At 33.7% G+C, this 23,492-nt stretch overlaps 2 protein-coding genes across 3 annotated transcripts; both read right to left on the bottom strand.

The window, feature by feature from the left end:
* Positions 1-1,581: 1,581 nt before the first annotated feature.
* On the bottom strand, positions 1,582-3,226 carry LOC131008633 (protein ATAF2-like). The gene is made up of 3 exons (XM_057935574.1): positions 2,848-3,226; positions 2,329-2,612; positions 1,582-2,240 (listed from the first exon to the last, which is right to left on the bottom strand). Exons 1-3 carry the CDS (start codon positions 3,014-3,016, stop codon positions 1,842-1,844), a joined length of 852 nt encoding a protein of 283 aa, XP_057791557.1. The 5' UTR covers positions 3,017-3,226; the 3' UTR covers positions 1,582-1,841.
* A 5,619-nt stretch (positions 3,227-8,845) lies between these two features.
* Positions 8,846-21,158, bottom strand: LOC131008632 (lipase-like PAD4). 2 transcript variants are annotated; one of them, XM_057935573.1, is made up of 4 exons: positions 21,003-21,158; positions 20,618-20,927; positions 9,922-10,539; positions 8,846-9,844 (listed from the first exon to the last, which is right to left on the bottom strand). In XM_057935573.1, the coding sequence occupies exons 1-4, from the start codon at positions 21,020-21,022 to the stop codon at positions 9,044-9,046; spliced, it is 1,749 nt and encodes a 582-aa protein (XP_057791556.1). In that variant the 5' UTR covers positions 21,023-21,158; the 3' UTR covers positions 8,846-9,043. The 2 variants fall into 2 exon arrangements, with proteins under 2 accessions (XP_057791556.1, XP_057791555.1); XM_057935572.1 differs by lacking the exon at positions 21,003-21,158 and having other exon boundaries at positions 20,618-20,953.
* Between the last annotated feature and the right edge of the window lie 2,334 nt (positions 21,159-23,492).

Below are 23,492 nucleotides of genomic sequence, written 5' to 3'. Positions count from 1 at the left end.
ATTTTTGGAGATACATGTTGTTCATATAACGTTCTTCCACCGAATTTTAGTTTGTAATTTCAATTTTAATTCATTTTATTTATATATTTTTATTTTAAGAAATTATTTAATTATAATTATTTTACTAATTTTTAAGTATGATTCCAAATTTCCAATCACTATAGTGTTACAATGACAAGGTATGATTTTGTGGCTATTTTTTATGTTAAGAAAATTTTAAACGAATAATAATTAAATAATTTTTCAAGTTCAAACCATACAATAAATAAATCAAAATTAAGATTACATACTTGTGAGTCATATTTTTTACTTGCGACTACGTATGAAAGTCACTGAAAGTTCAAAATTTCTTACTTTACATGTGTTAAATTTTGAAATTACTTAAGTTAGTTTAATAAAAATATAATAACTTAATAACTTATAAATATTTTTGAAATTTAATTGACGATGAAGCGCAGTCTGTTGGTAAGACGAATCTCCTCCAACCAATAGGTCAGGGATTCGAGTCACCTAAAGAGTTAGAGTGCGAGTGTGTTTTTCCTTTATTTGGTTAATAACAATTTTTTAAAGAAAATTGAAATTTAATTTGATAAAAACATATACTCCCTCCGTCCCAGCTTTTAGTATCCAACTTTCCTTTTTTGACTGTCCCACATTTTAGTATCCATTTCTATTTTTGGTAAAAGTAGGTGGAGCCCTTACCCCACTTTAATTATTTTAACTCTCACATAAAATGTGGGACTCTTATTCCAGTCACAACACATCAATCACTTTATTAAAACTCGTGTCATTCTCAATTGGATACCAAAAGCCGGGACGGAGGGAGTAATAACTTATAAATATTTTTTATGTCTTTTTAAAAAAAAATTAAATGACTTGTGACGAAATTTCAAAATTATTTACATTACATTTGTTTAAATATCGATATACAATAAAGAAAAAATAATTCTAACACATTTACAATTCAAAATAATGCATAAAAATTGAGTGTCTTTATTGAATTCTATTTATAAACAAAAAAAAATATTACAAGGATACAATTTTTAAAAAATATTAAAATTGAATTCTATTATGGAACCGACGGGCCGGCCTACCAGTTCGCGGTTCCAAAATTTTTGACCCGAAATCAGCCCGCATCTGTTACCAGTTTCGATTTCAGAATCGGCCCGCGATCAATAATCTGAGCTGGAACTGTTAACCACATGCAGATCCGGGGCGGAACCGCCGGTTCGGGTTAGCATGTGGCATCACAACTTCACTTCTACTATATCCCGGTGTTTTGCTAAAAGTCGTATCCCGCATTCTTAATTGCATCTCAATCTCATTAACAAGATCGAACACAATATTAACCTTTACTTGCAACGGAAGGATTTGTGTGGTATTTTCAGAAGGGAATATGCTAGAACCAAATCGAATACTATTGACTATTGTCCCAAAATTCAAACAATACGACACGATGAATTGAAAAATGGAACACCTTTAAATTTGTAGCCACACCCTTTAATTAGAATTGTCAGCTTGAATGATCTATGTATACCCTGATTCAGTTCACCAATTGAATCAATTCCAGCAAGCAACACATATAAAACTGTTGACCATCTCTTTTGAGTTTTGACTTGACAATATTTGTCATTTAGGAATGTGGACACCACACCAACCAAACCCACCAAATTTGACTAGCCAATTAGTACTAAGCTACTACATGCCATCCACGCCGCACGTGCACAGCTTCGAAGATTTTCGCAGCTAATGGATAGAGATGTACATGACTATCTACAACTACACTATACCAATACCATTGGGTGAGAATGAAATAAACCAATAAACTAGATTACAAGGGCTTAATTTTGCACAAAACCAAATATATCTTGAAAGTGGAACAGAGACATCTGATCATCGTAATGCTGCACCTGGGCGCCAAAAGGGTCGTCTTGAAAGCCAAAATCCGTGTAATTTAACTGGAAATCACTTCCATTTTCGAACTCACTCCACTTAGCCTCACTCTGCACTTCCTTCAACTCGGGCGACGACAACACGTGCTCGGAGCTACTCGAGTAGGTATGCAACTTAGGTATCGACACATCAAAATCATTCGCAAAGGACTGCAACGGAAATGCATTCACATTAGGCTTCTGCTCTTCGCAATCTGAGAACTGCACTGCCTCTTGATGATCCACGTTGCAATGCTTTTCCAAGGTCCCTTTCTTATTGTATATTCGACACAATACCCAATCGTCAAGCTGCAACAACAAACAAACAATCAATATCAATTGCATTAAAAAAATTGAATATTTTTTGAAGATCATGCAGCACAGAAAGAGCAAGTACCCTGAGATTGCTTCTCTTGGCTGAAGCAGAAGCAGATCTATCGACATTAGCCAGACGGTATTCGTGCATGATCCAATTGGTTTTGATTCCCCCAGGAGCTTTTCCGGCGTAAAACACGAGAGCTTTCTTGATTCCTAAGGTCTTGGGCTTCCCGACCGGCTTGTCCGCTCCGGTCGCCTTCCAGTAACCGGTTCCCGCCGCCCGGTTCGGCCGTGAACCGTTCGGGTACTTGCGGTCTCTTGGAGAGAAGAAGTACCACTCTTTTTCACCGTATAGCGACATGCCTGTGGTTTACCATCCACATATTTGTTAGCAAAACATTTCTTTCTTTAAATAAAATTAATCTTTTCGCCAAATTAAAATCAGGAGACAATAACTTTAAACTTCTGATAGTCGGAAATGGAGAATTGGGGGGGAAATTTGGCCAACTCGATTACAGCTGCTTAGTTTTCACTTCCAAGAAGTAGTTTCGGTTTGAAATAGTAAGAGGAAATGGAGAGATCAGGAAAGTATGAGTACCAGGAAGTTGCCAGGGATCGAACTTGTAGAGATCGATCTCAGCTATGATGGGAACATCAATATTCTGGCCGGCGCAGCGGCGGCAGAGGTAGTGAACCACGAGCTCCTCGTCCGTCGGATGGAACCTGAACCCCGCCGGCAAATTCAACTGCTCATCACCACCCTTCATTCACTTTCTCTCACTTCACTGTACTCTCACTTGGAATCGGATATTGCACTTTTCCTAAACTTTTCGCTCTCAAACGAAGAGCGCTACCACCGATCTACCTATTTATAGACATAAACAAGAGAGTGGTGGGGGCAGTGGGGATTGGGGAGCAAGGTTTTCTTTTCCTTTATTTTTTTTATTTTACTACTTTTTTTTTGTTTTAGTTAGGGAAATGGATCAGAGATCTAAAACTATGTGATAATTATTCTTGATAATGATATTTTTACATAATTTAAAATTTTAAAAATAAATAAATATTGCAACCTCTGTTTCACTATAAGTGACATGTTTTTATAAATATTCCTACCACTTTTAATTAATTTACACTTTTTTTTTAATTTTCGTGTCGAAAAGATTTGAACCATTTATAATCGGACAAATGGATTGTATTATAGCTCATGCGTCGAAGAGAGAGTGTACATGTTTATAAAAGTGACAATCATATATCAACCGTATAACGTCACTCTGTACTTTTTAATCTCCATTACCTAAAAATGAAATAAAATTCCTTAATCTCCATTTTCAATTGATTTTTTTTTACAGTTCCATTTTCAATTTATTAAGAGCGCTGCATCTGAGAAAAGTATGGACAAGTTTTGCAACATTCCTAATATTCATTTGGTGGGACAGGGCAGGGGGTTATGTTTCAATTCATCGACGAGCAGTATTCTTCTAGAGCACGTGGATCATTGCATCGTTAAGCAAAATACTTTCTTTTATATACTTTTCTAATTTCTAAATTGTGGTATCTATTTTTCTCTGATTTCCTCGGATAATTCATGCTTTGTCTGAACGCTCATTGGCTGAATTTACAACAACTTGGTTAGGAGTTAACATCCATATTATTGACTATAATTAGAGCATCCGCAATGGGGTTACATGATAGCTTACATGATAGTCTACTTTATAATTGTGTAAAGATGCTGCAGTGGGGTTACATGATAATAGAATTAGTTTCCATTTTTATGCTTTTTACTTAAATTTAATTGCTCAAATTTAAATAACACATTTGACTAATAATTAAAATTTCATTCAAATAAAAAACCTAAAAATTACATTAAAAAAATTAAAAACATAATTTAAATTACATAAATTAAACTCCTAGTCTAGATAAGGCCACGACGCTTGAGCATTTCTTGGACCATGTGCTCGTGGGCCATCCTCTGTGCATCGCTCATATGCGATGTATCCAGACTGAGGAGTTGCATGTCGAGCTCCCTCTCCTTGAGCTCGTTCTTTTTGGCATATTCGTCCGTGATTTTTTTCAAGTTCTGATCGGACCGATCCAATGCCTCTTTGTACTCCGATGACTGCTCGGAGCTTGCCGCCGCCTTTCCCTTCGCTTTCGCCGCCCTCGCCGCCGCCTTCGCCGCCTTGTTCCCAATCGGCCGGGCAGACGAGATCTCCTCGCCCGACGCCGAGGTGGTGAAGGCGCCCTCCTCTGTCGTCTTTGTCCTCTTGGAGGAATGCACGTCTCCCTCGAGGTACATCGACTTGAACTTGTGGTTGTTCCGGAGAATTCTCCACGCACTCCAGTAGTTGAAGGAGGCGTTATTTGCGCTCTGACTTTTGAAAAGAGTTTGGGCCTTGTCCCGGAGCATATCGTTAGAATGGCCGGACGGCCACTTGCTGCGCGCCTCCACCCAAATACTCTCCCACAACTGCACCTCTTGGGCCACTCGGGTCCAGTGCCCTTGAATCTGACGAACTTTGAGGTTGGCGCCGATGACGGGGTTGACACGGGCGACGATCCTCTTCCAGTACTCGTACCCCTTTTGATTTGTCCCACGGATGGCGTCGTTTGTCTCCTCCATCCAAATTTGGACGATGATGTCCGTCTCCTCAGTGGTGTAGGTATGACGGATAGTCTTTCCTCCGTCATCCTCCGCCCCCTCCTCCTCCGCCATCGACGCCTGCCTGTCATGTCGGATCTTGTGGGCGACTTCTTTCCTCCGGCTGTCTTTCTTCGGTTTGGCGGCACTATGGGCCGAAGGCATCTCCTCGCCGGCCTGAGGAGCATCCCCCAAGTTACATCCCGATAAATCGGGATGATACTCGTCGGATAGATCGGGGCACCAATTTAGATCATAGTAATTTGGGTTGTTTGGATCCATGGGGTGTAGAGAGAGGAAGAAAGGAAGAAGATGAAGAAGAAGAAGTGAGGGTGTAGGGAAAAAATGAGGAAGAAGAAGACTAAATAGAAGAAAAAGAAGAGAAAAAAAAATTTGAACGGTCAAAAACACGCAAAACGAGGAGTCAACGGTCAAAATCGAATTTTTTTTAAAATTACGCGCCTTACACTATTGAGAAATTGGGCTACACGATAGAACGTGTAGCCCTCGTGTAGGTTGAGTGTGCAACGCTTACACGATAGACCTTTTACACGATAGGGCTATCGTGTAAGCGTTGTGAGTGCTCTTATAGTAAGATTGTTGAATCTTCTATAAAAGAAAATAGATACCGAGTAAAATTAAGTAATAGTATGAAATTGTGCATTTTAATTTTCTTAAAGTTAAAATGCTCTTTGACATTTTCATTTGCATATATTAATTATAAGTAGCAACTTATTTGTACTCTGAAATAATAATTATTGAAGAAGTATTACTGTAAAAAAGCATATTATAAAGAAGCATGACTGTATACATAAAAATTTGTGTTCTATACATTAGGAATAGTTCTTATAAGAACTCAATATTATTGTATAGAATTAAGATAAAGTGAGAATGGTCTTCGAAAGTGAGAATTAAGAAGTAATCTGGTTCATCGATTTTTATAATTTAACAGTCAAAATTAATGATTAATTCTTTTTAGCCAATATACTCCTTCCGTCCCACGAATCTTAACATGTTTGGTTTCGGCACGAGAATTAAGGAGTTGTAGATTAGTGTGTAGTTAATAAAGTATATAAGTGATAACGTATGAGAAAGAAGGTAATAAAAGTGATAAAGTATGAGAGAGAATGTAATAAAAGTGATAAAATATGAAATAAAAAGTAATAATTATTACCTTATTTTGAAATGTGTCAAGATTCATGGGACGGCCCAAAAAGAAAAACGTGTCAAGATTCGTGGGATGGAGGAAGTACTTATTTACGGTAATTATAATTTTGTTAAAGAAATACATTATTAATAGGCTTAAATATCCAAAATACTCCCTCCATCCATAAAAAATACTCCCTCCGTCCCATTAAAGTTTCTATTTTGGGTGTCCCACTAAAGTTGACCACTTTCTAAAAATGACAAAAGTTTACTTCAATTAAGTCAACAATTACTCACTAATTTGGTCAACAATTGTAGGCCACTTTCTAAAAATGCCAAAATTACTTTAATTAAGTCAACAATTACTCACTATTTTGGTCAACAATTGTAGGCCACACTCTATTAAAACTTAAAACATATAACACTCAATTTCTTAATCTCCGTGCCGAAACGAATGTTGCCAACTTTAACGGGACGGAGGGAGTACTAGTCATTTTTTGATGTCCACAAAAATTAGTTCATTTTTATTTTTGAAAACTATCTATTTCATGGTGGACCATATTCTCCACTTACAATACAATTAATAATTATAAACACTAGTATTTTTTAAAATGAGACCTTGTCTCCACTTATAATACAGTAGCCATTTTTTGTAGACGGCCGAGAGAGTATACAAGAATTATGATTTTATTAATAACAATATGAATTATATGAATATGAAAATAATGATTATCTTAAATTGCAAAAATAATTCCCGCTCCCAATACAATTTACCCCCTCCAAATTGTCGAATTCTATAATTTTGTAAGTCATGACATTAGGAACAAATCTTAGAGTCTTAAAGTATTTTATATTTATCTTATATAATTGACTCAGAATAAAAAAAAATGTTTAAATATTATGACTCTTCTACTCTTTTTCTAAAAGTTTAAGTGTTTAGGTATCTACTTAAAACAATGAGTTTAGAAGAAAATTCAATTATTTGGTAAGATTCAAAATTTTACGACTTGGGTTTTGACGGACACATTGGATGCGTTGTATCTGAACATGATTTTGAAGAAAGCAGGTGCTTGGGGCGGAAGGATGATAATACCCCACGTGTGGCTAATTCGTAACTGCTTTCGTCACCACCACCAAAAGCCCTGGCTGCCAGATGACTCTTTTAATTGGATAGGGTCAAAGTCTTCAAGGTCGCCTCTTCCACGAAATTCAACCTTACAATCCATCTACTTCAAATCCTAAAATCTATTCACCTCTGAATCTTTTTTAGGAAATTCGTATGAAAGTTTAGAGATTTTGAAGATTGTAAGATTCAAATACAGAGTAAATTGGATCTTAAATATACTACTTCATCCGTCCCATAAAGCATGACCTAGTTCTTTTCGGTATGGAAATTAAGAAATTGGTATTTTGTGTGTTAAGTGTAGTAAGTGAATAAAAGGTAAATTTTTTGTCATTTTTAGAAACAGATCAAGCTTCGTAGAACAACTCAAAAAAGAAACTAGGTCATGCTTCATGGGAGGGGGAGTACTTTTGGAGCACATTAATATCTAGGTCATCTCCATTAATACTACTCAGGATGGAGTCCTATTTGATAAGATTGAGACTGAATTCATGCGATCCTGATTGATAGGCGCATGGGAATTCATTAATAACCAGGGGGCTTAGCCCACTGGCCACCGGGTCCTCACTTAAGTGAAGTGACCCGGATTCGATCCCTCTTGGGAGCGAATTGGAGATTGGAGATATAAGGTGGATTTTGGTGAATGGAGAGATAAGTTGGTTCTTGGTGAATGGAGAGATAAGGTGGTTCTTGGAGTGGATGGAGAACTAATTACTAACATCTAACATGACTTTGCCCGATTAAAAAAAAAAAAAAAAAAGGTGGAGTCGTTAGACTAAGTTTATTAATGACCCGTCATCATTTTTTTTCTCTCATTACTAAAAGATAAAAAAAAATATGCTAAAAAATAAATGAAATGATAAAATTGATTAACCGGTTGAAAACATGGATTGTTAGATCAACCTTTACAAAATAAATTTTATCATTTGTTCCCTTAAAAAAAATCCATTAGTGACATAAGATTTGATAGCTATTATGTGTGTCACAAAAATTAGTGATATTTGATGATATAGCTAATCACTAGTAGTTATCACACGTGTTATATTTTTATTGAATAAATAAATTTCTTTTTGCCGACTTTTTAGATTGAAGTGGCCGGGTCACTGATAAAACATAAAGATTGTCTAATTAGGTTGAATTATAAATTATGTATATGAAAAGAGATAAGTGGTTTTTTTTATTAAAATACTGTATTGGTATAAATTGTTGATAAACAAGGTGAAATCAACTGCCTTAAATCAGAAAACGAAAGCTGTTTTGACAAACACAATTGCATTATGTATAATGAAGTATGGACAGTAGATATTCTAGCAGTGGAATGAGAATATGTCTGTTGGCTCAAAAACCACTCTAAAAGTTTGCACCTATATATAAATATAGAACATCTAAAAAAAAAAGAGTTGATAAAAACATAAGATCTGTACGGCACAGTGATCAAATCTCAAGGAGAAGATTGATCAGACTCAAAATAAAAGCACTCTGTCCTTAAGCAGAAATTCTTAAGTGCTTCAACCCTTCTGCACCTTATCGATAGTTAACAAAACACGTTTAAACTAACTATTTCTCTTATCAAAACATAATCCGTTTGGTAACGTCAATTCCAGATTTAATGTTTCAATAACCGTAATAAATTAAAGAACCCGATTTAAACAAATTACTCAAGAACATAAATAATGATTCTTCCACCAATTTATCCACTAATAAATGTATTATAATATTTATTATAAATTTAATTTTTATATAACCACTTTCTATCTCTATATAAAATTACTAGTGCAATTGAGTCACACTTAAGAATATGTGCATCTCATCACAATATTATACATTCATAACACCAATATTTATGTGTTGGTGAAAATTATTTGAGGTGGCTTACCTTAAACCAATCTACTGAACCATCCCATCTTGAAAACGAGGAAAATGAGACGGCGGCGGCAACTGCAGCTGCAGCTGAGCTCTAAGTTCTCCCCATTCTTGCCTAAACAAGTTGTAACTCGAATTCTTGGCCAGAACATCCACAGATACCTCCATCCTCTCCACCATCCCGCTCGCGTACTTCTCAAACTCGTCAATCTTGTGAAGCAGCATCAAACGCCTCCCGGCATCGGCCTCCGCAACGACGTCGTAGATGAAGCAGATGGCCTCCTCCACCCGAGCCCAGAAGCAGGAATCCTGCGTCAAATTGGCATACTTGCTTCTGGGCGTAGCTTCTTCATCTCCACACACTCTCTCCCCCCACCACTTATCGAACATCTTGAACCTCCTCTCCCTGCCGTGCTGGATGTAGTGCCCCTTCTCCCTGTGCTTCCCCGTCCTGTAATACTCCGCGATCTCTAGGGGCTCCACCAGGAGCTTGTAGAAGTTGGAGGCGTTCACGTACTTGGCCAGCTTGTGGAAGTCGCGCGTCAGCTGATTCGTCTCCATCTTCTCGATCAGCTGCTCCCAGAAGCGCCCCAGCCTCAGCCGGTTCATGTTTACCTTGAATTCTCTCCTCGACGCGCCTCGTCGCTTGAAAGCGTCGTAGTATCCCAACTCATCGCCGCAGTCGTCGCAGTATTTCTTGTACCACTCTATCTCGGCTCTGCACGGGTTGATCTTACCTAGCGAAACCGCCATCTTCGCGTTGTTCAGGCTCCGCGGCCATCCCACCCGTCGTGCTCCATCCAGGCACCTCGTTGCCGCAGCTTCCTATATATAATTAGATGTGATCTCCTTTCTCAACTGATAAGCATAAAGAAGAATGATGGAGTTGTATATATATTAACCTGATGTGAAGATATGCCTAATGTTTGCAATGCGAAAGCGACCCCTGCTTCGTTGCTGGAGTCGTAGTGAGCGGTGGAGCTTCTCATCTTCAAGTAGTGGCAAGACAGTTTGGCGACATAATCCTCGTAGTTGACGCTACAAGTAGGCGAAGACGCCGCCGCCATTGTCAAGTAGAGAAATTTAAGGATGGCCGTTGCGTTGTCCAAGCACACCGCCCCCTTGTCACTGCAAAACATGTAGTTTCCGAAAGGCCAATATGAACATCTCTCTTCATCTTCATCTTTTCTTAATGCGTTGTTGAACAACCGAGCCTTCTCCTCATCGGTAGTGATCATGTCCGAGGCCAAAGGAGCGGAGAGCAGCCTCGGAAGTAGGTCGTGTGGCGCCACGACGTGACAGAAATTCCCATCCCATCTTTCTTGGATGATGGCTTGTGAGAACGATTGGTTTCCCAGCATAGGCGAGCCGAAGGTGATGCACAAAACGGATATGGGATGCTGCGGAGAGGCGGTTCGGATGTAGGATAGGAGCCAAAGGGCTGAGAGAGAAGCGATTGCGCCTCCCACCGAGTGCCCGCCAAACACTACTGATTTGCTCTGCTTCAACACTTCCGATATCTGCATGCATATATTTGTGTGCATCAACATGTTGCAAGGAATGTACAGTTACAATAAGAATCCAGCCAAGACTTGGATTCTTTCTCCGCAAGATAAAATGCTCCGCGATTTCACAATTTATGTCTTCAAGATACAACGATTTCGAAATTGAATATGAGAAGTTGCACTACAACTCGTGATTCCCAGTTTTAGACTAGAATGACAAGATTATTTTCTTTGTTAGTGTACATTTTATCTGCAGTTTGAATAACTTTTTATGTTATCTAGTAAGTGATCAAGAACTGAATTTACATTTCTAAGAAAACTGCTTCAAATACGAGTATGGGCAGAATTGCAATTGCATCATTTCCTAAACTTTTGAGGATATGTCCTTGCCATTAATGAACTTTTGTATACATATTACTGATATTAGACATAAGAAATTGGGTTAATTGCATATAATATCACGAACTTTGTGTGAAATCTATTTTTTTCCACAATCATTAAAAATTATATTTTTTATCAAATACTTTGACATTTGTTCAATTTGCCCACAACTTTTTTTTTTTTTCCTGACGACCGGAAAAATGATATAGCAGTGACGTGGATTTAAATTTACACGTAACACTGACGTGGGATATTTATGAATTTTAAATTACACATATAATAGTAAATATAATAATAAAAAAAGTCGTAATTTCTTTTAATTTCTCATTTTTTTTTCAGGTAAAAGGAAATCAAAAATTGCGTTTGGCACTAGAAAAAAACGATTGTTTTCCTTTCCACCACCTCTGTCGAAGGGTTCCTCTCCAGACCAGTGTGAAAGTTTTCGCGTCGAAAATATATATATATACATATCGCTCGGTGACGACAATAGTAGAAAGCGCGCCCCAGATTATTCGTTGTTTTTTAAGAAGAGGGATGTTGTTTTTTTTTTTTTTTGATATGGACGCTGCTTTTAATTTAGGAACTAGGGTTTTAATGTTTACACTGAACGCAACGTTTCATTTACTGGAATGGCGTGTGCCGGCGAGCCACAACAGTGCCACGTCGATTTCGATTTGAGGGGAAAAAATCGTGGAGAAATTGAACAAATATCAAAGTATTTGATAAAAAATAAAATTTTTAAAAATCGTGGAAAAAATGAATTTCGAGCAAAGTTTGTGATATTATATGCAATTAACCCTAAGAAATAAGTGGTTTCATATCACTTACATTAATTTTCGCAGAACACGCACACACACATAATAAACTAACAAACGGATGAACACTTATATGGCTTGAACTTGAAGTACTAATTCTCATAAATAAAACACAATCACTCATTAAGCAAATCCCTTGTACGGTTGTACCTACTAAAAATGACAGATGTAACTTTTAAAAAGTATTTTCCAATTTGGATTTCTTTTATATTTTAAATGTTGAGTATCTTTATACTCATTATTATTGTCATTATGTAGACAACACAAGTGTCTTTCGATGTTCTACTTTATAGATTAGAACAATAGCTCTACGAGTAGCTTCCTATGTTCTAAGTTATGCTGAAGACTCTTAGTAGCTCTAGACTTACTGACTTTTGAGATAAACTTGAAGTTATCCATTACATATTTGTGGATAAACATGGATCCGATTTTGCAGATTGAGGAGAGTTATTTCGATCCATATTATTAGATAGACTTCGACTATTTCAGAGAGTCCTATTCAAATTAAGCATGCTTCCTACTAGGGTTTGTGTAACACCCCGATAATTTAGATTTATTTTATAAGTTTAATTAATAGTATTTTCTTGTATAACTTATTTTTTTTAAAATAATTACATGATACATATAGATACACACCATTAATTTTATCTAGACTATTATTATTATTATTATTATTATTATTATTATTGTTATTATTATTATTATTGTTATTATTAGTATTATTATTATTATTATTTTGTTTCCTATTAGAACTAGAACTCTTTAAAGACTAGTATAAATATGGGATCAATTTTCAAACCCTAAAACACACACACACACCATAACTCGAAGCAACAAGCAAAACCGGTACATGCTTCTTCCCGTTATATTTTTTTCCGCAAGGTTTTAGCTAAATTTCCTTAGTTTTTTTCATACAGTGGTCTTCGAAACTTTATTAGTAATTGGTATTGTTTGTAAACTAATTAATTCCTTCTCTCAAAAAAAAAAAACGAGGCTTCATCAGAATATTTGTTTCCACCTGTTTCTTTTATTATACCAATCAAACTATTAGTTCGTCTTTTTAGAAATTTGAGTAGGTAATGATTTGACTTATTAGTTATTTTAGTTTCTTTTTACATGATGGTTTTTTTTTTTTTTTTGATCGGACAAAGTCATGTTAGATGTTAGTAATTAGTTCCCCATCCACTCCAAGAACCACCTTATCTCTCCATTCACCAAAATCCACCTTATATCTCCAATCTCCAATTCGCTCCCAAGAGGGATCGAACCCAGGTCACTTCACTTAAGTGAGGACCCGGTGGCCAGTAGACTAAGCCCCCTGGTTCTTTTTACATGATGGTGGCTGTAGAAATATTTTTTTTATTAGTTAACTAGGTGATATTTGATTAATTTAGATTAAAATATTAATGTAGTTCTTTTTTTCTTTTTTTTTAGATTGAATTTGGTCAAGCAGAATGTTTATAGATTTACTAGTTCCGGTTTACAGAAGGGATACCTTCCTTTAGTTTTTGATAATTTTAATTGTAGCTTATTAATCGTAAGTATAAATATATATGAATGATTGTACAATTTTACTTATAGAATTTTAGATTAAAGTTAGTAATTAGTATATTTATGTGATTAGGTGCGGCGCAATTAAGACCTTCACTCCGGATTTTAGTTAATTGCATTTGACTTTAAGGTGAGGGATTTTACGCTTATTCATATGGTTATATATGTTTTTATTATCGCGTTGATTACTTGTTTACGTGCATCTTATGACTATGTTGTTATGTGTGATCATGAGACCTAAGCCATTGATCTATGATGTTATGTGCGATCATGGGACCTAAGCCATTGATCTATGATGTTATGTGCGATCATGGGACCTAAGCCATTGATCTATGTTGATAAGTTGATCATGGGACCTAAGCCATTGATCTTATGTATGTGTTTGGTCATGGGACTTAAGCCATCGACTCAAACTATGATTATGTTTGTCAAGGGGCTCCGGTCTCTTGGCGTATGTTTTCAAGTATGATAATGTGATTTAATTACATATGTGGCATATATGAATATTTTGTTATGTTTCCTCACTTAGTATATTTTCAATATGCTCACTCCTTATCTTTTCAGTTTTGCAGTTTCAGAGTCGAAGTGGCCATGGAAGTGGAGAATGACTAGGGATAGATATTTTGCTTTGAATTTTTTTAGTTGAACTTGTTAAGTCTTAGTTTATCGTTTTATTTTTACTTCATTTTATGTTACTACTTTAGTTTTGGCAAATTGATTTTTAAATTAGTTTAAATTTTAATAGCCAAGAAGTTTTATTTTATCTATTAGTTCTTAAAATTTTAGATTGCAAAGTTTATGAAAATTGAGGTGTTACAGTTTGCCTATATATATACGATGAAGATGACTCAAGATGCTGGCTGTTTTTCTTGTTACTTTACTGCATATTGAGAGTATTTCCGTGGCCTTTGTTCAAAGCATATAGTACGCATTTATAAATATAATACTAGTTTGTTCACGGATAAGAAAGTAAGATTAATATGCACGTAAACCTAACTCTATATGTGTACCTATAAATTAATGTGGAAATTATCACATATAGTCATTTTTGTTAAAAACATAAGTTTTATACCCCTAATTAATGTGGAGTAATAGATAAGTTATATAGCCATTTTAAGCTTAAAAGACTATAACACCCTTTGACTTTTTTATTTTCATTTACTCGATGGTGTACTCGATGGCACCATTGAGTACATCATCGCGTCATGAAAAAATGAAGATTTTCTAAAACACCATCGAGTAATCAAAGTACTCGATGGTGCTATCGAGTACACCATCGAGTAAATGAAAATAAAAAAAAGTCAAAGGGAATTATAGTCTTTTAAATTTAAAATGACTAAATTACTTATCTATATTATAAATTAGGGTTATAAATTTTATATTTTTGTGAAATAGGGCTATAATAAGATTTTTTCTCTTAATTAATTTAATGGTTCAAAGTCGAGTTTATTTATAACAAATATAGTAACATAAAGATTTAATCTATAGACTAATGAAACGAATATAGGCAAACTCAATAATCATAATGTGGAATATCCTACAAAAGATTTAGGGCACCAAAAGTTTCAATGTAAATCTATATATTTATAATAATAAAATAAATCTTATCCTACGTGGTATTGTATAATCACTTCATTCTAATTTTTCTCAATTCTCATTCATTCGTATTTATTTATAGATTTCTAATCAATCAATTTTTACATTATAGCAAAATAAATCTTATTCTACGTGGCATCGTATAATCACTTCATTCTAATTTTCCTTCATTCTCATTCATTCTTATTTATTTATACATTTCTAATTAATTTTTACATTTAAAAATTATTAAATAATCATATAAATTTATAGATAAATTCTATATACTATTAAATAATCGTATGAAACTATTAAATAAAGTATGTACTATTAAATAATCGTATAAAACTATTAGATAAATCCAACATATCCATTTGATTATCAGAACCATTATATAACTTTTTTTTTTGATCGGGAAAAGAAGATTTTATAAAAAGATGAGACGAGGTACCGGGGGTACCAAAAAGAAAAACAACAGGCCTGTGAAACAGGCGAAACCCAAAGAAATAACAAAAGCAAAAAGTTCAAAAGACCAAGCTCTGCAACCCCTAGGTAGTGGCTTTTGACAACCAAGATCTAAAATCTGTAGGTTGGATCTCCAACTTGTAAACTACATTAGTAGTTATAATCTTCAAAATGGTACTCACAATTAAGTTATAATCTTCAAGCTCCATACAAGGGAATGAGATTCAGTGTACCACATTTTATGTCTCACTCCGCGTCCCACTTTCAATTTTACTTATTTTCTTATATATTTTTTCTTCAATTTCAATTTTATATGCTTTAGTTTAATTTTGTGATTATTAGCTAGGGTTTATTCCATCAAATTAGGGTATATGATTATTTTTTATCATTTAATTTCACTTTTATTAGTTAATAATTGGTTGATAAATTCAAAGTCATGGTATATACTTAAAAAAAAATTGAAATAAAATTTAAGTATAATTTATAGTATTATAACAAATTTTATTTTTATAAAAAATATTTTTAAAATAATAAATATAAGAATGAGACATAGTGGTACACATAAAACTGTGGGACACTGGATCTCATCCCCCATACAAGATGATGCTCAAAATTCAGATGTGGTATTTCAAACTCCAAAGAATATGATTTTCAAAATTTTGACGTTCAAATGTCATATGCGGTCTTTAGAGCTTCATATGATTATCTGGTCTTATTAGGTCCATATGAGATAATAATCAGATGACATATGTTTAATTAAATTATTTCTTATCCGTCAAATTTAAAGAATTTGAACAAACTTAATACTCCATCCGTCCCCCAAACATCTTCCTAAGAGAGGATGACACGAGTTTTAATAAAAGTTACTTATGTATTTGATAAGTGGAGAATGAGTCCCACAAAAAGTGAAATTGTAAGAGTGATAGTTAGTGAAAGTGGAGAACGAGTCCCACAAAAAGTGAAATTGTTTCCAAAAATAGGTTAGGAAGATGTTTTGGGGACGAACCAAAATAGAAAAAAAAAATGTTTGAGGGACGGAGAGAGTAAATATTATCGATATAATGCGACACATCAATCGTACATTATATTATACTTCAAATTTATATATATTTTTCTTCTAAAATATGCAATCCCACATCAACTTTTTATAAACTTCATCAAATGAATATTTATATAAATATGTATTTCTATTATCACAACCTACATTTAATTGACGAAAGTGATTAAGATTAATATTATTTTAAATATTATATTACTAATTTAATTTGATCATATCAAATTAATTAAAGAAATAATTTATATATAAACTATTTCATATGCTATAGTAATAAAAATTACATAAAATAATTATAAATAATGACATAAAATAATTCTCATTGGGTTTTGACGGGTCACACGCTAGTTACTATTAAATCCATTACCACATATTGGATCTCTTCTTCCTAATCATACCAATCGCTATTTTTTTGTTTTTTCTTTGAGTAATCATACCAATCACTATTAAACGACTAAATACGCTCCAATAGTATAAGGCACCAAAAACACGAAAGCTGCTGTAGAAAGGCTACATGTCTTAGGCCTAACAATGGGCCCCACAATGTAATAAGTTCATTGAATGTGGGCTCCAAAGTGAAAGGAAAGTTGGATTTTTGCTTTCTCTCCTCATAACATCGTTTTCTATAGGCCCAAAATTGATGCTCACAAGTCATAATTCTGTCACAGAATTTTCATATATACATATTTCAAACATTTTCCGAAAATATGTGGTGAACTGATTATCTGTAATTACTAGTACAATATAATAGCAGTACCTTTTTACCTTGTCACATTCCAAAATACTGAATTATGGCAAGCAAAATAATGAAAATACATCATGTTGGGTTAGTACAAATTGAATAAAAAATTGAAAAAGGAACATCCGCTTTGTTTATTTATTTTACTTTCACACCACTAAAGACTCCATTTCACAAAAAAAGAAGAGTTATATGAAGCACTCGGGAGCAATACGTTGAGTGGACGTATGGTGGAAGACTATTTGCAAATTAATCAAACCACTAGTTAAGTGAAATTTTTTAATGTCACGTTTTCTTTTCTTTTCCTTAGTCTTTTACCATTTGTAGGGATGTCATTCGAGCCAATCCACTCAACTTCTGGCCAACCCATTCGGTTTCGGGTTATTTTCGGTTCGGGCTAGTCGATTTTTTTTTTTTTTCGGACTAAAATTTTTCGACTCTAACCCTAACCCACTCAGTTTCGGGCTAGCCCGTTCGGGCCCAAAAATTTACGATTTTTTATATGTATAATATTTTTATATGAATAATCATATTATTATAATAAAAATATGTCGTGCTTTTTAAATCAAAACATTTCGTCTTATTTTAGATATAAAAATTAGTGTTACTTTAATGTAAATTTACATAATATCTAATTTTAACTTTGTTTCCGATAAAAATTGTACATAGATATAACATAAATTACTATTTTTCTTTGACTTTTATATCATAAATATTTATTATTAATCGTTAGAAAAAATCAAAACATATTATACAAGCATCAAAATATTATTATCAAATTAAAAAGTAAAGTATTAAAGTTTAGAAATCAATTATTAAGAAAATGTTCGGTTAATCGGGCCAACCCTATCGGGCTCGGCCTATTTTCGATTCGGGCCATTCGGGCTAAATTTTTTTCGGGCTAAAAATTTTCAACCCTAACCCACCTTTTTTATCGGTCTATTCGGATTGGTCCGTCGATTTTGGACTTTTTTGACATCTCTAACCATTTGCGAAACTTGCTCTACAAAACTAAGCTCTTTGGCCTTTGTAAAATTATGAAATCTTAGAATTTGAATAAGAGAATCTCATTATTTTAAAATCTAGATGGATGTGTCACTGATACATATTTAGGTTATAGTACAAACTGTGTGTAGTTTGAATGATCAATCATAATAAGGTATGATGATAAAATAATTTAACTTGATCAAATATTAGGTTTGTAATGATTCGATTAGTATTTAGTAATGGATACTTAAGTCTGCGCTCTAATCATCCAATTATACAATATTTATCACCCCAAAATTGGGTTGATGATTTAATCATCCTCCAATTACTATATTCAATCAATTTTATGTATTTTATCCACTAAACCAAATATCTCTCAGTAACGAGCTCTATCTCAGGCAATGTCATGATTTTTACAAAGTACTTTTATTGAACAAAAAAATGTCAGGATATTTGAGGTGTGGGTGTTGGTCTAGCCATAGAGTTGTTAACGCTTGTACTAAAAGATTTTAGATTTGAATTCATCATCATGCAATCTTTAAATTTATTTATTTATTAAAAAAATTGTCAGGATATGAGTAAGAGAGATATTTATACTAGGATCCAATAGAGATAAGGTAGTGTAATTGGATAGGAACTTTTTTTAATACTGAAAAGAAGCATTTTGAAAACTTAAGAAATATTAGTTTAAATATTACAAAGTGTTACTATTTCATTTTTCTCACAAATGGTGGTAGCAAGTAGTATTTCTTTTCGTGGCGGCATTTTTGTAATTCATTGAATCTAAATTTAATAAGTAGAAAAGTTAATGAGTATTTTCACACAAATATTACTCCTGTGAGTAATTAATTTACCCTATACTGTTACCCAGATAGAGTAAAAGCTTTGATTAAATAAAAAAAGGATAAGAGTAGAAGCTAGGAGGCCGCAGCTTCAGTGTCGGCCAATTTATAGAGTGGAATTATACATCAAAAGATACAAAATTATATTTACTATGTCTTAAAAGAATAGTCTCAATTCATCACTTATTTATATATTTTATTATATATGATCCACCATACTTTTATTCTCATTATTCACTAAACTATTATCCTTAAAATAAAACTCATTCTCCACTTACAATACATTATACATTCAACCAATTATATTAAAATTCTAGTAACTTATTTCAAAGACTATTTTTCAGAACAAAGGAAATCTATTATTTTCTCTTCAAAATAAAATTAAAAGGTAGGATGTGGATTGCCGGGACAAGAGACGATAATGCATCAGCATAAAATGACACAGAAACTCTATAGACTCTGTCAGAAACTGAACTCTATAGACTCTTTATCTATTTATTTTAATTTCTGAAGCATTAATAATAAAAACTAGTTATAATTTTTTTGTCTTTAAACTTTCTCTCATGTTTGATTTACCCTTAAAAATAGTAATTTCAAAATAATACAATAAATTGCATATTTATTAATTTATATATGTTTATCTATTTTGAGTTGGGTAAATTCCATTTTACAATAATCAAAATTCATAATACTCTTGAGATTTTAAAATCTAATAATATAGTCATTTTAAACTGCGATATCAAGATTATCAAACGGTAGAATAATTAATACCTAAGACCAAAGATCTTGGATTCGAGTCCATCGTAACACGATCTTTAAATTTATTTATTTATTATTATTAAAAAATAATAAATAATTCTAGATAAACAAAATGTATACAATAACTAAAAAATATTTGAGATATTCAAATATTTATTCTTATAAGGATAATAAATTAATGCTTCTGATATGTGTTATGAATTTTAACATATAAAATCATCCCATGCAAGCTTTTGTCATTTATTAAATATTATAACGAAGAATCATTATATCGTGCAACAACAATACACACGTATACTTAAAAAAACACACACACACACAGGGTAGTATTTATTTTAAAATATAAACTACCAACTATATATAAGGTGGGATTAGCCTATAAATTCATTTTAAAATATAAAGTACCAACTATGAACACATGATGGATTTACTACAAATAAATTAAAAAAATGAAAATTTTCCTTTCATGAATTTCGAATTCAAAACAACATAGTATATATTTTTCAAGGCGTGATCTCGTATGAGACCTATTTAATAAATGTGCATTCTCTTTTATTGTAAATTTATCATGAAAAAATGAAGAATAAATAAAATTTCACTCCTTAAAATCTTCCTTTGTTTTTCCTCATTTTCTACAAAATAGAATTTGACCCTTTATTTTCATTACAAAGGAGAGATAAGATTATCCCTCACTAGAAAATAAGAAAAAAGAAAAAAATATTAAATGGTGAAATTTTATTTATCCCTTATTTTTTCATAATAAATTTACAATCGAAGAAAACCACGCTAAATACGGTTTATGAATTTAGCAAACTGCAAATTTCCCTCATAAATGAGAAAGATAATAAAGTTTGATAGAGTTTGGACTTGGAGTGTGATTTGAGCAGAAAATTGAAAAAACACATAAAGTGAAAGAATGACCGACCTGTTGTTGAAAATGAAGAGAGGCATAAAAAGAGAGGAAAAGTTGGAGCAGCGGCGCATCAACCATCACTGCTCCTTTGCCTTCCACACCCCGCCTAAACCACCCGAAAACTTTCTCATCCAACTCCACCATATCCCGCGACCGCGCCACCGCTTGCACGCCGGAAAACGCCACGTACGACACTCTCCCGGACTCTTGCGCGACGAAGCTCCGCTGCGCGTCGGCGTCGGCGCGGCGGCAGAGCCGCCACGTCTCCTCCACGAGCGGCGTGGAGGCCAGAAACGCTCCCAGCATCTCGCACGACTCGAACCTATATGAATTCAGATTATTATTCATGTATTTGTGAAGAATATTCTATACGAATTAAAAAATTGTTGGTAATTACTGCGAAGTTTCGGGCGCCATTGGATTTGGTTGAACGTGTGCGTGGGGAGACTATAATGCATTCCCCACTTTTCAAGTGTAAATTCTAATATTGCAACTGTCGCTTTCTTCCTTCCTGTTATTTTTCATTTTTCACCAGCGTTCCGTACTACTAAGGTTGAAAGCGCTTCAACTTTCCCGTAGTTTACTAAATTCAGTATGTGTTGGTGCTTCATCTTTTTTGGATTAATTAATACTCCCTCCGTCCACGAAATGAGTATTCATATTTCCTTTTTCGTCCGTCCACGAAATGAGTACCCATTTCCCTTTTTGGCAAGTGTACCCCACACATCTCTTTAATTAATACACTCAAAAAGTGGAACCCTTAAATTATTTACACTACACTCCATACATTTCTTAAAACTCGTGCCGTCCACAAATGGGTACTCATTTCGTGGACGGAGGGAGTACTATAATTACGATTACGCACCGGTCTCTTTATTTAATTAGTTCCACATGGTCCTGTTTATTAGAAACACAAGCCTTCTTAATTGCTAATTAAAAAGAATCGGTGGTAGCCTTTTCTTCTTCATTCTTCACATGTGTAATAGGGATGCTTCTGAAATATTATTCACTATAATATCACTTTGTATTTTCAAGTCTCCCTCTAAAATTTGATTCTTCAATAAACCAAAACAACACCCACTTAAAGAAATTCTATTCTTTTCCACTTGTAATTCACTCTCCATAACGTAAATCTTGTTGTATTACGTAAGATTGCTTTAGGAGCTGCACCTGCCTGCTAACAATTCATATAGAATTAATAATAAGTTTCATCAACTCTCCCTCTAAAATGTGATGATTTTTATTACTCAGTATATTAGTGTGTGTGTTGGCAAAAGCGGTAAAAGGTTAATGCCTAAGGCCAAAAATTTTGGGTTCGAAATTTTGTGGCGCGATCTTTAAATTTTTTTATTTAATATTGATTAATTTAATAAAAAAAATAATACTAAGTTGCTGACATTGATAGATCAGCACATGTGGAGCATATACGTTTTGTTCTTCGCATGTCGTGCAAGTTGGGCCAATTACTCTTATAAGATCTGTACAATAAAAAAATACTCCCTCCGTCCCTGAAATAAGTTCCTCTTTTTCCTTTTTGGGACGTCCCCCAAATAAGTTCCTCTTTCTTTCTTTCCATATTTGGACAACTACCCCACCACTAATAATACTTTATTTATTCTTACTTTTCACTTTTTCACCACTCCCAATACTAATTATAACACTTTTTCACCTTTTCACAACTCCCAATACTAATTATAACATATTTTTCTCCACTATCAATACACTTTACCACTTTTCCTTAAAACTCGTGCCGTCCCCAAAGAGGAACTTATTTTGGGGACGGAGGGAGTATGATTTATGTTGTCATCCTTTAAGACCGGCAATAATCGTGCACGCTGGGCCAATTTTCCATCCAAAACGTTAGAAAAAAATATACAACTCTTATAAAATACTCCCTCCGTTTTATTAGATTTGTCCAATTTCTTTTGAACACTGTTATTAAGAAAAATATAATTAGTGTAGTAAAAATATATAAAAGTTGTGAGACCATATTATTTATAGTATAAAATTATTACCAAATATAGAAACATAACAAAATTAATGGAATAACCCAACAAGAAAAATAGGAATGAGACGGAGGGAGTATATTTGTACAATAAAAAATATTGTGATTTATGTTGTCATCCTTAAAGTAGACTCGCAATACATGACATGAAGATTTATACAATTGGGAAGTACGATTTACATGAAAAGTCTTTCTATAAGAAAAGTCCTTGTACGTCGAAGATTTATTTCAATAATGAAATTATTTTGCTTAGGGTTTAAGAGAAGATCTTGGGCTTGAATACTATTTAAGAAGACCCATTTTCTTTCAATTAAAAATGTTGAGAGTTTGTGTTGAATTGATCAATCTCACGCAATATAACGTCAAGACTCGAGAGTATTTTATACCTACTAAGTGTTTCCCATAATGTGATATCAGTGACATTCTTTTCGATGCCTAAGGTTTTATCAATGTCAATCCTAACACATATTAACGTATTTGTTCTAGTAATAGAGTATTTTACGAAGTAAATACTGTTAAACTTTCATTGTATAATAGTTTTAAACTCATCGAATAAAGGATTGGATGGTGAGCATACGCATGTTCACATCCAAATTGTGTGGTGCACACTTTTCATTATCTTATTGTGGATGGAGATTTGGAAAGTTTTGTAAACATGGTAAGAATGATTTATGTTGTATTAAGTTCTTTTGTCACCTATCTCTAAATAGTAAAGTGTTATTTATGTAATAAATAAAACACAAATTTTCCTATATACTCGGGTGTATCATACATTTGGGTTGACCCCGTATCCAGATCCTGACCTGCATGCTAATCCAAACTCGCATCCTGACCGAAATCGTGTAAATAACAATATTCAGTTATACAAATGGCACTGCTTAT

This window comes from Salvia miltiorrhiza, chromosome 2 (genome assembly GCF_028751815.1).
Source record: "Salvia miltiorrhiza cultivar Shanhuang (shh) chromosome 2, IMPLAD_Smil_shh, whole genome shotgun sequence".
Taxonomy (NCBI): Eukaryota; Viridiplantae; Streptophyta; class Magnoliopsida; order Lamiales; family Lamiaceae; genus Salvia; species Salvia miltiorrhiza.
Note: the sequence above shows the minus strand (reverse complement) of the source record. Positions and strands in the feature narration are given on the sequence as shown.